Source organism: Pelophylax lessonae, assembly GCF_965119305.1.
Source record: "Pelophylax lessonae genome assembly, contig: HAP1_SCAFFOLD_269, whole genome shotgun sequence".
In the NCBI taxonomy this organism is placed as follows: Eukaryota; Metazoa; Chordata; class Amphibia; order Anura; family Ranidae; genus Pelophylax; species Pelophylax lessonae.
Window position 1 is genome coordinate 556 of NW_028120071.1, and position 14,175 is coordinate 14,730.

Genomic DNA, 14,175 nt, shown 5'->3' on the forward strand with positions numbered 1-14,175 from the left:
ATTCCCATGTTTATTAAGAGATTTGTGTCGAATTTTGTGTTTTTTGGGCAAAATTTTACACGTGTGAAAGTATCGGCCAATATCGGCCGATACCGATATGCGATCGGCAAAATATCGGTATCGGCAACGAAAAACAGACATTGATCGATCACTAGCACATACACACACAGCACAATGCCATGTTCACACTGCAAGACGTTTCTCAGGGCTGCAGTTCCTCTGAGCTCCACAAGGTGGTGATCTCACTTCTACCCGGAATAGGAATAGAGACAGGAAGTGATGTCAGGTACAGACAGGAAGTTCCGGGTGAGAGGTGAATTAGGAGGAAGTAGAGAGAAGACATTGCTGGAAGTCGCAGCAGATGAGGTAATAAGATCTTATTTTCTATTTACACCCAGTAACCTCCCGTCATGTCCGTCCTCTTCCTCCATAGTCACTGTGACGTCTTTTATCTCCAGCAGATGATGATACACACATATATAGTGTGGAAACCTAGATTAGGGTCAGATCATTTCCCCACTTTCGGGGCCAAACCATTCTCTTAAAGAGGAAGTAAACCCTCCTCTACAACTTGTACCTATAGGTAAGCCTATGATAAGGCTTACCTATAGGTACTGTAAATATCTCCTAAACATGTAACGTTTAGGAGATATTTACCTTACATGTCGCCAGTGACGTCACTGGCGCATGCGCTCTGAAGGAACGGCCGATCGTGCCGTTCCTTCAGAGCCCCGTGCCGTGACTGTCGGCTCTAGCGCGCGTGCGTGGGAGTGACGTCACCGCGGCTCCGGCCAATCAGATGGCCGGATGCCGCGATCCCGGAAGACGGGCGACTAGACATGTCGCCCGTCATAGAGGTGAGTGAGCGGCACGGCGGGGGCTCGTTCTGAGGTAAGTATTGCATAATGAGCTAATATGCGATGCATACTAGCTCATTATGTCTTTCTTTTGCAAGGTGTAAAAAAAAAAAAAAAACTCAAATGAGTTTACAACCTCTTTAATTTTGGTGATAAATTCTAGTAATATGTTCCTCTAAACAAACAGCACTGACAATAAATAGACAAGACAATGACCATCCTGGCTAGAGATGGGCTCGGGCGTGTTCGAGTTTCCACGTGCCCGATCCCGCCAGGAAGCTGACACTGCACTCTGCTAATCACAGGCAGTGAGACATTTCCTGATCCGCAGCTGCACAGATCAGTAAATGTCTCACTGCCTGTGATTAGCGGAGTGCAGTGTCGGCTTCCTGGCGGGATCGGGCACGTACAAACTCTAACATGCCCGAGCCCATCTCTAATCCTGACCATACATGGCCTACAAAGGGCAATTATTACACAACACAGGCAGCCAATGGGCAATCATTACAATATGCAGCCAACACAATGAACGAGTGCAGGGGTCAGGGGTATGGAGCATAGAGCCCCTTACATTGCTGGTCAGGAGGAAAAAAACATTCCCCAGCCTGCCATGAAGAATATATACCATTATTGGTGTCAGAGGGAGGAAAATACTGAGGGAAGTATAGGAGCTGAGGGCATGTGAGGGTTTAGTGCAGCTGGAAGACTTTAGGGGCCTCTGAAGGACTCTGAGAACCTTGAGAGGGTAGTCAGGCTTCAGGACTCTGAGGGAAAAGGGGGCTGGAGGGCTCAGGGGACAGAGGGAGGTCTACGATTGTCCTCCCGCCCCACCCAACTTATTTTTCAGACCTTACAGAACTGGCAATCTTAACCATCTTATTGTCCCACTGGTCATGTGATTTGTTCTGGAATATTATGTAAGATGAAGAAGGGAATTCCTTCATTCGTTGGTGAGCACTTGTTCCTAGAGGAGTTCTGTTTTAGCTGCAAACCAGCTCAGAAACCAAACAAATCCAACAGAGAAAAGGGAAATTCTGATCTGGCAGGCTAAGAGGGTCCAAGGTCCTCCAAGATGTAACAAATCTGAAACAGTCCAGATTAAATGTATTCTCATGGGGAGAGTAGTTTTTAAATGTACAGCAACTCTCCTATTACCCCCTCACATCCCCATCCTATTATTGTGTGACCAATACCATCCAAATAATTCTTACTTTCATTTCCCAAAGTTATCCGTCTACAAGGAGACCTGTATAGATCAAATGATGGCACCAATGAGGATGGAGGAGGACCGGAGTCACATGACTGAGAAGATACTAAACCTCACCATGGAGATCATCTACCTGCTGACCGGAGAGGTGAGGAGGATTCTGGGAGGTCACATGACATCACTCTTATCTCTATAAATAAAACACAGACCTGACCGGAGAGGTGAGGAGAATTCTGGGAGGTCACATGACATCACTCTTATCTCTAAGAATAAAACACAGACCTGACCGGAGAGGTGAGGAGGATTCTGGGATTCTAACATGATATTCCTATTGGTTTTTCAATACAGAGATTTCCTCTTCTGAAGTCAGGTGATCATATGACCATCACAGTTCCTCCATGTGACTCCCTAAAACCTGAAAGACACAACATGCAGAAGATTCTAGAAGTCACCGAGAAGATGATGGAGCTGCTGACAGGAGAGGTGAGCAATGCTGGGAATTCTGGGATAGTGGCGGCTGGTGCATTGGGGGCGCAGGGGGTTCAACTGGGTTTTTTTTTAAATCACCTGATTAGAGCCAGAGGCTCTAATAGACTTCAGAAAAGGGTGGACCTGGGGCGCAGAGCAGTGCGCCCCGAGTCCCCCCATTGTGTGACAATAGCGAATGAAAATTTACTATTGTCACACGAATCCTCCTCCTGGCCAATAAGGAAGCGGGTCTGAGACCCACTTCCTGATTGGCCGAAAGGCAAAAACCATGGCATTGGCCGAGGAGGAGGCCGGGGGAGGACGCGAGGAGAAGTCGCTGCTGCAAGTAAGTGCACTGGTCTGTCTGCATTTAAGGGGGCACTGCACGCTGGTCTGTCTGCATTGAAAGGGGCACGGCATGCTGGTCACTTTGCAATGAAAGGGGGCACGCTGGTCACTCTGCATTGAAAGGGGGCACGCTGGTCTGTCTGCATTGAAAGGGGGCATGCTGGTCTCTCTGCAATGAAAGGGGGCACACTATACCTTAATTACTGAAGGCCCCTTTCACCCTTCTGTGACCTCAAAGTCACGCAATTTTTTATAGCGTTTTTTTGCCGCAAAGCAATGCCTATTACATTTTTCTGTTGCCCCCCCCCCCCCCCAGAAATTTTGAGCACCAGCCGCCACTGTCCTGGGACATTATCCAGTAACAGACAAGGGATGTGTCTGGATGGTGACTGTATCATTGTGTGTGTCAGGTTCCTGTAAGGTGTCAGGATGTCACTGTCTATTTCTCCATGGAGGAGTGGGAGTATTTAGAAGGACACAAGGATCTCTACAAGGACGTCATGATGGAGAACCAGCCGCCCCTCACATCACCGGGTAAGAGGAGACTTTATTGTAAAGGAGAGAGCAGTACGGAGGATCCACCTAGATCCCCCATCATCTGATAAACACATAGAAACAATGTATTCAGTCAGTGTGTGTGTTTCCTACAGATGGATCCAGTAATGGGAACCCACCAGAGAGATGTCCCCGTCCTCTGTATTCCCGGGATTCCACACAGGAAGATCACACCATCCCTCACCATCATCAGGTAGATGAGGAGCAATCACTGACAGTTATGATTTATATACAGCATGTTTGTTACAAGAAATGTTTTATTATATATTCAGAGTGGAATCTTTAGGGATGATAATATTGATGTTAAAGAAGAGTATAAAGAGGAGGATGAGGAGTATGGAGTGATGGTGGAGTTTTCAGAAGGACACAATGATATGATGGAGCCACCTAATACCAGGAACCCACCAGAGAGATGTCCCCGTCCTCTGTATTCCCGGGATTCCACACAGGAAGGTCACACCATCCCTCAATGTTACAAGGTTGGTGGGACGGAGCATCTAGAACATGGACTCATTGAAGTGATTTTTTTAAAATATGATGTCACAAAATTGAAGCTTATGTTTTACAGATGACCTCTTCTATTATTTTCTTGGTATAGTGTGAAGAGCCAATTGATATAGAATTTGAGGTTAAAGCAGAAGAAGAAGAGAGGTATGTGAGAGATGATCAGCAGTCTATGGAGGAGGATGGAATAACGGGGACATTTATAGAGGAGGACACTCCTACAGAGATCAGCACAGGTGGATCATTAACACTAAATACATTCCTCCACCCATACTGCTCACTGATTGGTCCAGAGTAGGGCGGGGACTGGGTGATATCAACCTGTAATCCCCTGGTCACTTTCCTGAGCTGTGTTCCCCGTCCTGTATTCCTGTATTTCTCTCGGATAATGTTCCTTCTCTGTGCTGCAGACACAATTTATGTCTCTAGACTGGATTTATGGAGATTCTGGGGTTCAGCTGGCAGCAAAATGTTCATTTTCACCAGAGGAGTTACTAGATTTAGGCACCTGGGTTCAGGGTCGGGACAAGGGGTGGGCAGGAGGGGCGGCTGCCCTGGGCACTGTGGTATCATGTGAGGTGGGGGGGGGGGCACCACAAGGAAATTGAGGGGGGAAGGGATCTGTATTGGGAGGAGGAATTTAAGGAGCAGCAGGGGCTAAGAATTGTTATAGGAAGGGAAATTTGGGTGTGTGCTAGAAGTGGTGATTCATGGGTGATTTGTGTTGGGAGGGGGTGGGAGAAGGGGATTTGTGCTAGGAGGCTCAATTTTGGGGGGTTTGTACTAGAATAGGTGATATGGTAAAGGGGGGAATTTGTACTAGGGGGAGAATTTTTTGTGGGGTGGGGCGTGATTTGTGCTAGTAGGGATGTGTGGGGTAATCATGCAGATTAGTGCCCAATGTTTTTTTGTTTTTTTTGGGGGGGAATTTTTGCTGACACATAATGCTCATACATATTGGGGGGCACAGTTTGCCATGTTTGCCCTGGGATATAGTTGACCTTTTACCGGCACTGCCTGGGATATGTGCTTTAGATTTCCTTCCCCATGCCCAGGTCTAGTAAGCTCTCTGATAGAACAATTCTCCCGGGGTTACTTACTCTGCTGTTCACTGACTGTGCCTGACTTATGAGTCCTGACCCTTACACTGTATAATTTATATTGTACATAACATACTCCTCCTGACCCCTGCACTATATACTCTATGTTGTTTATTACATACTCCTGACCCCTGCACTATATACTCTGTTGTACATTACATATTCCTGACCCCTGCACTATATACTCTATGTTGTACATTACATACTCCTGACTTCTGCTCTCTCCCCTCTACCCACTGTTATATTTACACATAATATGGATTCTCTTTTGTTACACCCACTTTCTACCAGCTGGACATTTTATATCGGTAGATAGTGAGTAGGTGTCCCACACATTAAGGCGTGGCCTGGCGTAGGTCCAGACTGAGACTGCCATTTACTATCATACAGCAGGTCTTGACTTGATGTGTGGCTCCTGGGACACCTAGTCACCCTCTACCATTTACTAGTTACCTTGAGGGTGGAATTGCAAGATCCTCTGAGACAAAGCTGCCTGATGTGGGCGGAGTTCTGGTTTAGGGGAACCAATCTGCTGATGTCTAGTAATAATCTTTGTATTTCTATTTTAGTACATGGACGGGAGATGAGGAAAACCTCAGAGGATTATTTCACTTTGTCTCCAGACTGTAAAGTAGAAGATGAGGACATCACACAGTATAGTCCAGGAGAAAACCCGGCTACCTCAAATGTCCATCCGGCACCACACAGTGTAGATGGACCATCGTATTCCTCTTATCCTGAGGAACCTCAGACTGTGAGGAACGGTGCCAGACCATCGTATTCCTCTTATCCTGAGGAGCCTCAGACTGTGAGGGACAGTGCCGGACCATCGTATTCCTCTTATCCTAAGGAACCTCAGACTGTGAGGGACGGTGCCGGACCATCGTATTGCTCTTATCCTGAGGAACCTCAGACTGTGAGGAACGGTGCCAGACCATCGTATTCCTCTTATCCTGAGGAGCCTCAGACTGTGAGGGACAGTGCCGGACCATCGTATTCCTCTTATCCTGAGGAACCTCAGACTGTGAGGGACAGTGCCAGACCATCGTATTCCTCTTATCCTGAGGAACCTCAGACTGTGAGGGACGGTGCCGGACCATCGTATTCCTCTTATCCTGAGGAACCTCAGACTGTGAGGGACAGTGCCGGACCATCGTATTCCTCTTATCCTGAGGAACCTCAGACTGTGAGGGACAGTGCCGGACCATCGTATTCCTCTTATCCTGAGGAACCTCAGACTGTGAGGGACGGTGCCGGACCATCGTATTCCTCTTATCCTGAGGAACCTCAGACTGTGAGGGACGGTGCAGGACCATCGTATTCCTCTTATCCTGAGGAACCTCAGACTGTGAGGGACAGTGCCGGAACATCGTATTCCTCTTATCCTGAGGAACCTCAGACTGTGAGGGACAGTGCTGGACCATCGTATTCCTCTTATCCTGAGGAACCTCAGACTGTGAGGGACAGTGCCGGACCATCGTATTCCTCTTATCCTGAGGAACCTCAGACTGGGAGGGACGGTGTCATCCTCCCAAAAGATAAGAGGTTTTCTTGTAATGAGTGCGGGAAGTGTTTCCATTTGAAATGCCATTTTAATGTGCATAAAAGTTCTCACATGGTAGAGAAGCCGTTTTCCTGTCCTGAGTGCGGGAAATCTTTTACAAACAAGTCCCTTCTTTACACACATCAGAGGTCTCACACAGGGGAGAAGCCATTTTCTTGTCCTGAGTGTGGGAAATGTTTTTCACAGAAGTCCAATCTTTACACGCATCAGAGATCTCACACGGGGGAGAAGCCATATTGTTGTCCTGAGTGCGGCAAATGTTTTTCACGGAAGTCCAGTCTTTACACACATCAGAGATCTCACACAGGGGAGAAGCCGTATTCCTGTTCTAAGTGTGGGAAATGTTTTTCAGATAAGTCCAATCTTTACACACATCAGAGATCTCACAGGGGGGAGAAGCCGTTTTCCTGTCCTAAATGCGGGAAATGTTTTTCACAGAAGTCCAATCTTTACACACATCAGAGATCTCACACGGGGGAGAAGCCGTATTGTTGTCCTGAGTGCGGCAAATGTTTTTCAGGGAAGTCCAATCTTTACACACATCAGAGAACTCACACAGGGGAGAAGCTTTATTCCTGTCCTGAGTGCGGGAAATGTTTTTCAGATAAGTCCAATCTTTCGATACATCAGAGATCTCACACGAAGGAGAAGCCATATTCCTGTCCTGAGTGAGAGAATTGTTCCTCACTGAATTCCTGTCTTCCTGTACATCAGGGATCCCACACAACCCTCGAGGTGTATGAGTGCCTTGAGTGTGGGAAATGTCTTCTATATGAATGTTGCTGAACATGTGGGGAAGAAGCACACCCTGATATACACCTCAGATATACTCCATGGCTGATCTTCATCATGTAAGAAACAGTTGATAAGGAGATGAGAGATGACCAGAGACATGGATGAAGTGTTGTACCGTGTTGGCTTTTCATTGGCTGAGTAAATTTTGGGGTGTAGAGTGGTAAGTAGAGCCGTGAAATGAAGGAATCACCTTCAGAATGTCTTGCTTGTCTGTGTGACGGTTACTGATAATGATATAGCGGGTTACAGAGCTAGAAGCTGTGAGAACCCATATATTTTTATCAGTAAACTTTACACAGACAAGACAGAAATTCTGAAGTTGATGTCCTTCATTTCAAGGCTCTACTTACCAGTGGTGACCCCGAAGCGTGTCTCTCTGTCTTCAGTCCATCCTTCTCCCATCCCCCAACAGGAGGGAAGGAGAACTCGGAGATAAACTAGGTGAGAACTTCTTTCCTTTGCTCCTGTGTGGGTTTGGGTGGCTTGGCGGAGTGCGGCACGAGAGGTAACACCGCTTGTCTTTATATTTCTACATATCTTGTCTGGGTGGAGGTTATTGGTTGGAAAATATTTATACTGTTTGATTTTCTGTAAATAATTTCTGTTTCCCCTTTGAAGGGAAATATTATGTGTGGTTTGATGAAGCGATTGGCTCAATAGTTACCACTTCACTTACATGTTTAGTTTTTATAAAATAGATGACCAAACATGACAAGCATTCATTCATCCATGACAACTGTTGGTCTTATTTTATTTCATGCAGTGATTTCCTATGATCATTGGGTCCATCTAGTGGCCATAATGCGGTATTGAACTATTTTTCTTGATTGAGGTATTTTGGAACTAATACCTCATTATGGCCACTAGTTGGAGCTGACGATTATAGGAATTCACTGTGTTTATTAGAATACGGCCAGAATTTGTCACGGCTGGACACATGCTTGTCACACTCACCCAATATATTCTTTGCATAGACCCCTTAGTTTCCTATGTCAGGGAGGGGAGGGGTCATACAAACCCCTGAGATCACACCCATGTATTTATGAGTACAGTACACATTGAAGGACATAATTACCAGAGCTGTTTTTTAATTCTTTTTGCACCCATGGTAAAATGCAGATTTTGGGCCTGAAGATTGGATAAAACCCCCAAGCATATATTTTCTGAAAGCAGTGGCCCTGGAGAATAAAATGGTGATAATTGTTAAGGTGTTCCTCGTACACAAATGTCACCTTCATATCCGGGTTTATTTTCTCCTTTCCCCCATTTTCTATGGTGTGATCTTTTCTACAATACTTTGTTATAATAATGTAACACGTTGTGTATTGTATTGTACACAAATTATAACCGACTCCGCCTCCACATTCCAGACAAGTCATTTTCCTGACCAATTGGATTTCTTCCTTTTACCATTTTTTTTTTTTTGCACTCTTGTTAAAATTAAAATTAGAATAAAAAATATATTGAACGAAAAAAATTGTGTGTGTCGTGCAATGATGACAGACTTCAGTATCCAGAAACGGCTGGTAGGTGACACTTCCATATACAGCCCAAGGAAGTGACAAGGAACCCCTAGGAACCTTTGGAGGAACCCTGGCTGAGAGAGGCTGGACTAGGCAGTCATATATTATTATTATTATACAGGATTTATAAAGCGCCAACAGTTTGCACAGGCTCTACAATGTTAGGGCAAACAGAACAATTACAATAAAATTCAGTACAGGAGGAATCAGAGGGTCCTGCTCTTTAGAGCTTACAATCTAGGAGGGGGGGGGGGTCAAGTGATCCAAAAGGTAATAACTGTGGGGGATGGGCTGATGGAGAAAATAAAAGTACAGTTGTTAGGTGGGGGCCAGAATAGGTTTCTCTGAAGAGATGAGTTTTCAGTGAAGACCTAAAGGTGGATAGAGTAAGAGATAGTCAGACAGATTGGGGTAGGGAGTTCAGTAGGACAGGAGAGGCTCGGGAGAAGTCCTGGAGGTGGGAGGAGGTGACAAGGGAACTAGAAAGCAGAAGATATTGGGAAGATCGAAGAGGATGACTTGGGTGGAATATTGAGACCAGGTTAGTGGTGTAGCTTGGGCCGAGTTGTGGATGGCTTTGTAAGTTACTGTTAGTATTTTTAATTTAAATTTGTTGGGTGAGTGGCAGCCAATGAAGGGATTGGCAGAGAGGGGTAGCAGATACTGAATGGTTTGTAAGGTGGAGGAGTCTGGCAGCAAAATTCATGAGGGACTGAAGGAGGGATAGCCTACGTAAAGGTAAGCCAATGAGGAGGGAGTTGCAGTGGTCGAGGTGAGAGATAACCAGGGAGTAGGGATGGGCAAATGGTTTGGGCCGGGCATTAGTTTGGCTTGAACATTGTCCGTTTGGGTGTTCCCCCAACACCAGAAATTTCTGTGTGCGTGTTTTTCTTTATCTTTTTTTTTTTTTTTTAATTATTATTATTTTTTCATTTTTGATACTATCAATGCAATTTTTTTTTTTTTTTTTTTTACAAAATATTGTTTTAAAAGGAGCAGTGATTTTATTAATGCTTAAAATGAAAAAAAAGAAAAATAAAAAAAGAAAAATTCCTTTAACTATAGTCCCTGGGGGGTCCCCTTAAACTGGATATGCACTATACAATTTTCTTTCGATTTTTTCCAAACCTAAACAGTTTCAATTTGTATGCAGTCAGGCAGGCCCCTGCACTACATAGTTGAAGGTAAATCTAACAACAAAAGTTGTATAGTGTGTATCCAGCCTTAGTCTGCCTCTAAAGTGGTGTATCTGTACTGTGTATAGAACCTGCTGCAGCAAAACTGACATTTATAAAGAAAAAAAAATGACATTTAAATTGATTTTAATCAATTGTCTGCAACATAAATAAATAAAAATAACAGTGTGGGGGTTCCCCCCCCCCGATCCATACCAGGCCCTTTGAAATCCCCAAAATCATTCTCGGTGACTTCAACATCCCTGTTACTACAAACACTTCTGTTACTTCTAAATGTTTTAGTCTAACCTCCGCATTTGGCCTGAAGCAATGGATACACAATGGATAGAGGCTTCTACTCACTCTGGTGGAAACACCCTCAGCCTTGTATTCTCCCATCGATGCACTCCATGCATCCTCTCCAACAATCCTCTCCCTCCCTCTAAACACCACTAGGGATGGGCGAACTGTTTGGACCGAGCATAACTTCAGCCCGAAATGGCCCCTTCAGGTGATCACCAAACACCTACATTTTCTGTGTGCTCTGCATTTCTTCTATTTATTTTACTATTTACATCCCGCTAAGTGTCAATAGGTTGTTAAGAAGTGAGGCCGGGAAACCGGCCACGGTGTCCTTAACAACAAATGTGTCATCAGCTGTCAGCAGGCTTCCCTGCAGACAGCTCAATGTAAAAAAAATAATTGTTGGCAAAGAAAATAAAAAATGGGGAAAAAAAAAATGGTGTGGGATCCCCACCGTCTATACTAGGCCCCATCCATACCAGGCCCTAAAAAGGCTGCATGCTTGGATAAGGGTCTGGTATAGATTTTGAGGAGAAACCCCACACCAATTTTCTTTTAAAAAATGGCGTATCTTCCCCCCAAAATCCATACTAGACCCTTATCCAAGCATGCAGCCTGGCAGAACAGGACAGGGGTGAGCACAAGCGAGTGCTTTGGGGCAGGGGGGGGGTTTTGCAGGGGGCTTATTGGAATCTGGAAGCCCCCTTGAAAAAGGGGGCCCCCATATCCTGGCCCTAATTTACCAAAAAAGTGTCAAAAATAAAGATATGAGCCAGTTTTTGACAGTTCCTTTATTAAAAAAATAATAAAATAAAATAATATCCTCTGATGTAGATCCATCATCAATCACAACGACCGCTGCACCATCGACCCAAAAAAGAAACACTCCGCCCACGAGGAAAGCTGACTGTTGAATGCCTGCTCCGCCGGGTGACAGTTTTTACATAGGTAAGGGGCAGAGCCACCTGGTGATGTCACCTGGTGGTCCTGCCCCTTATGATGTCACCTATCCAGCATGCACCAGTCAGTTACATCAGAAAGGGGAGGGCCACCAGATGATATCACCAGGTGGTCCTTTTAAGAACTGTCAGACTGTCATTGCTTGAGGGGGGAGTGTTTTCTTTTGGGGTCCAGAGGCACAGTGGGCATTGTGAATGACGATGGATCTACATCGGGGGACATTGTTTTTTTATTTTTTTCTATAAAAGAAATTGTGAAAAATGGGCTCATAGCCTCATGTATTTTTACAATGTACGCCAAACTCATTCACATAGGGGGGCGGGATCTGGGGGCCCCCCTGTTAAAGGGGGCTACATGTTTCTGATAAGCCCCCTGCCTGCATACCCCTACAGCCACAGGACAAGGTTGGAGGAAGAGGCCCTTGTCCCCATCAACATAGGAACAATGTGCTTTGGGGCTGGGGCTGAGCCCCCCCTGCCCCAAAGCACCCCCCATGTTGAGGGCATGTGGCCTGGTATGATTCAGGGGAGGTACTTGCTTGTCCCCCCTTTCCTGGCCTGCCAGGCTGCATGCTCGGTTAAGGGTGAGGTATAGATTTTGGGGGGACCTCATGCCATTTGTTTTTTACATTTTGTCATGGATTTCCCCTTAAAATTCACGTCAGACCCAAAGAGCCTAGTATGGATTTTGGGGGACCCCACGCCGATTTTCCCCCAATTTTTTTCTTGTCTGCATTTTTTTTTTTAAATTCTGCTGTAAGCGGGGAAGCTGACTGACAGCTCATGACTCATTTGTTGTTAAGGACGCAGCGGCCGGCTTCCCACTTCCTAACAAACTATTGACTGTGCGCTCGGCGGGATGTAAATAGTAAAAAAAAATGAAAACACAGAGCGCACAGAAAATTCGGGTGATTGGTGAAGTTCTCCTCGGCCCAAACCGCTCGCCCATCCCTAGTGGTGTTTAGAGGGAGGGAGAGGATTGTTGGAGAGGATGCATGGAGTGCATAGGTGGGAGAATACAAGGCTGAGGGTGTTGCCACCAGAGTGAGTAGAAGCCTCTATCCATTGTGTATCCATTTCTTCAGGCCAAATGAGGAGGTTAGACTGAGAAGTTTGGAAGTAGCAGAAGTGTTCGTAGTAACAGGGATGATGAAGTCGCTGAGAATGATTGTGGGGATTTCAGAAGAGAGAAAGTAGGGCAGCCAGGCAGAGAAGTCATCAAGGAAAGTTAATACCGGTCCAGCGGGCGGATAGATCACAGCAATTCTAGAGGAGATTGGAGAAAATAGACGTATACAGTGAGCTTCAAATTATGAGAGGGAGGAGAGTGGAGAACCTGGAAGGTGCTCTGTGAGGATAGGAGGATTCCCACTCCACCTCCCTTGTGTTCCCTAGGTCCAGATTTACACCTACTTCATTCATCTTATGGTGTTTATCAATAAATGAAGTAAACTGATCCATGTGCAAATTCATATACAACATAAAGTGCTTTGTACTCAAGATGCTGTTCCCTGCAGATCCACTGCTTCTACTTTACACCTACTTCTTTAATCTTATAATATTTTCTATAAAGTAAAAACCTGTGCAAATTCATGTAATAATACAATATGTTTTGCTCAATATAGTGTTCTCTGCAAGTCCACTGCTTCCACTTTGCATCTACTTCAATTAAGTTCTGTTGCTCCAAAAAAGTCCACAAATTAATGAAAAAAGGATAAGATGTGAAATTTCTCCGTGCTCCAAACTGTGCCAGCTGTAGTGTAGCCACGCCTTCTTCCACCTCTTACACACGTGATGGTGAGGGCGCCCCCTTAGTAGTGCTTCCCCACTCACCAGAGCAATATGACTCCCAGCTTTTCAGCTACCAGAGTCACAAACATCCTTCACACTCTCCTCACCTCCGATGGCAAAGGAACTGGATCCTCCTCGCTCACTCCTGCAAGTCTGCTGCGCTTTCTGTCAGTCTCCCTCCTAGACTCGGCTTCCTCCTCCGACCGCTGTTCCAGCAGGAGCTCCGCCTCTTCATAAACACTCAGGGAGGAGAGAAAGGGGAAGGATATACGGTACATACACACAAAGCACAAGGCCGTGTTCACACTACCAGACGTTTCTAAGGGCTGCAGTTCCTCTGAGCTCCATAAGGTGGGGATCTCACTTTTACCAGACAGGAAGTCTCTGTGGAAGACAGGAAGTGATGTCAGGTACAGACAGGAAGTGATGTCATGTACAGGCAGGCCATTCCATTTAGTAGACATAGAGAGAAGACAATGCAGGATCTGGCGGCAAAGGAGGTAATACGTAGATTAACCCCTTCATGGGGATCAGTTGATGAATAATATATCTTGCTATATAAAGCTGGCCATACATGGTTCCGTTTTATTGTTCAGCCAGTGGACTAAGAGGAAAAAAACTGAAGCAATTCCCCCATCCACACATTGGAGGGGGATTGGGGAATCCTCCCTGCTGCACTATTGTATTCTGAAAATGGGGGGCGCTCCTCCGCTCTCAGAATACACAGATCAGTGATGAAGCTATTGGCTGCAGCCGCTGATCGAGTTTTATCCGGCAGTGACCACACATGGATGGAAATGTGAGCGATCCCTGCTGAACCAGCTGAAATTCCATGTATCTATGGTCACCTCCCCTCCCCCTCATCTCCTTCATTATGTAAGTCATGCTGAGATAATCTCCCATTGGCTGAGCAATATTCTCATTTGTCTCTGAGCTCCTTCTTGCTATTCCCCATCCTGCCTGTTGTTTCCTTGGATTGATTTTCTGTGTAGTGACCCCGGGTTCATCTCTTGGATGCGCTCGTCT

The 14,175-nt window shown here is 45.6% G+C and overlaps 2 protein-coding genes across 2 annotated transcripts in view; both read left to right on the forward strand.

Moving 5' to 3' along the window:
* Positions 1-279: 279 nt before the first annotated feature.
* Positions 280-14,175, forward strand: part of LOC309543617 (uncharacterized protein) — a gene marked incomplete at both ends in the record, with an annotated part of 248,485 nt that continues 234,589 nt past the window's right edge. The window contains 3 exon segments of the mRNA XM_082276074.1: positions 280-366; positions 2,084-2,212; positions 2,413-2,547. Of these exon segments, the coding sequence (XP_082132200.1) occupies positions 280-366; positions 2,084-2,212; positions 2,413-2,547 (351 nt within the window).
* Positions 6,655-7,518, forward strand: LOC309543610 (uncharacterized protein; the record flags this gene model as incomplete). The annotated part of the gene is made up of 1 exon (XM_082276068.1): positions 6,655-7,518. One exon carries the CDS (start codon positions 6,655-6,657, stop codon positions 7,273-7,275), a length of 621 nt encoding a protein of 206 aa, XP_082132194.1. The 3' UTR covers positions 7,276-7,518.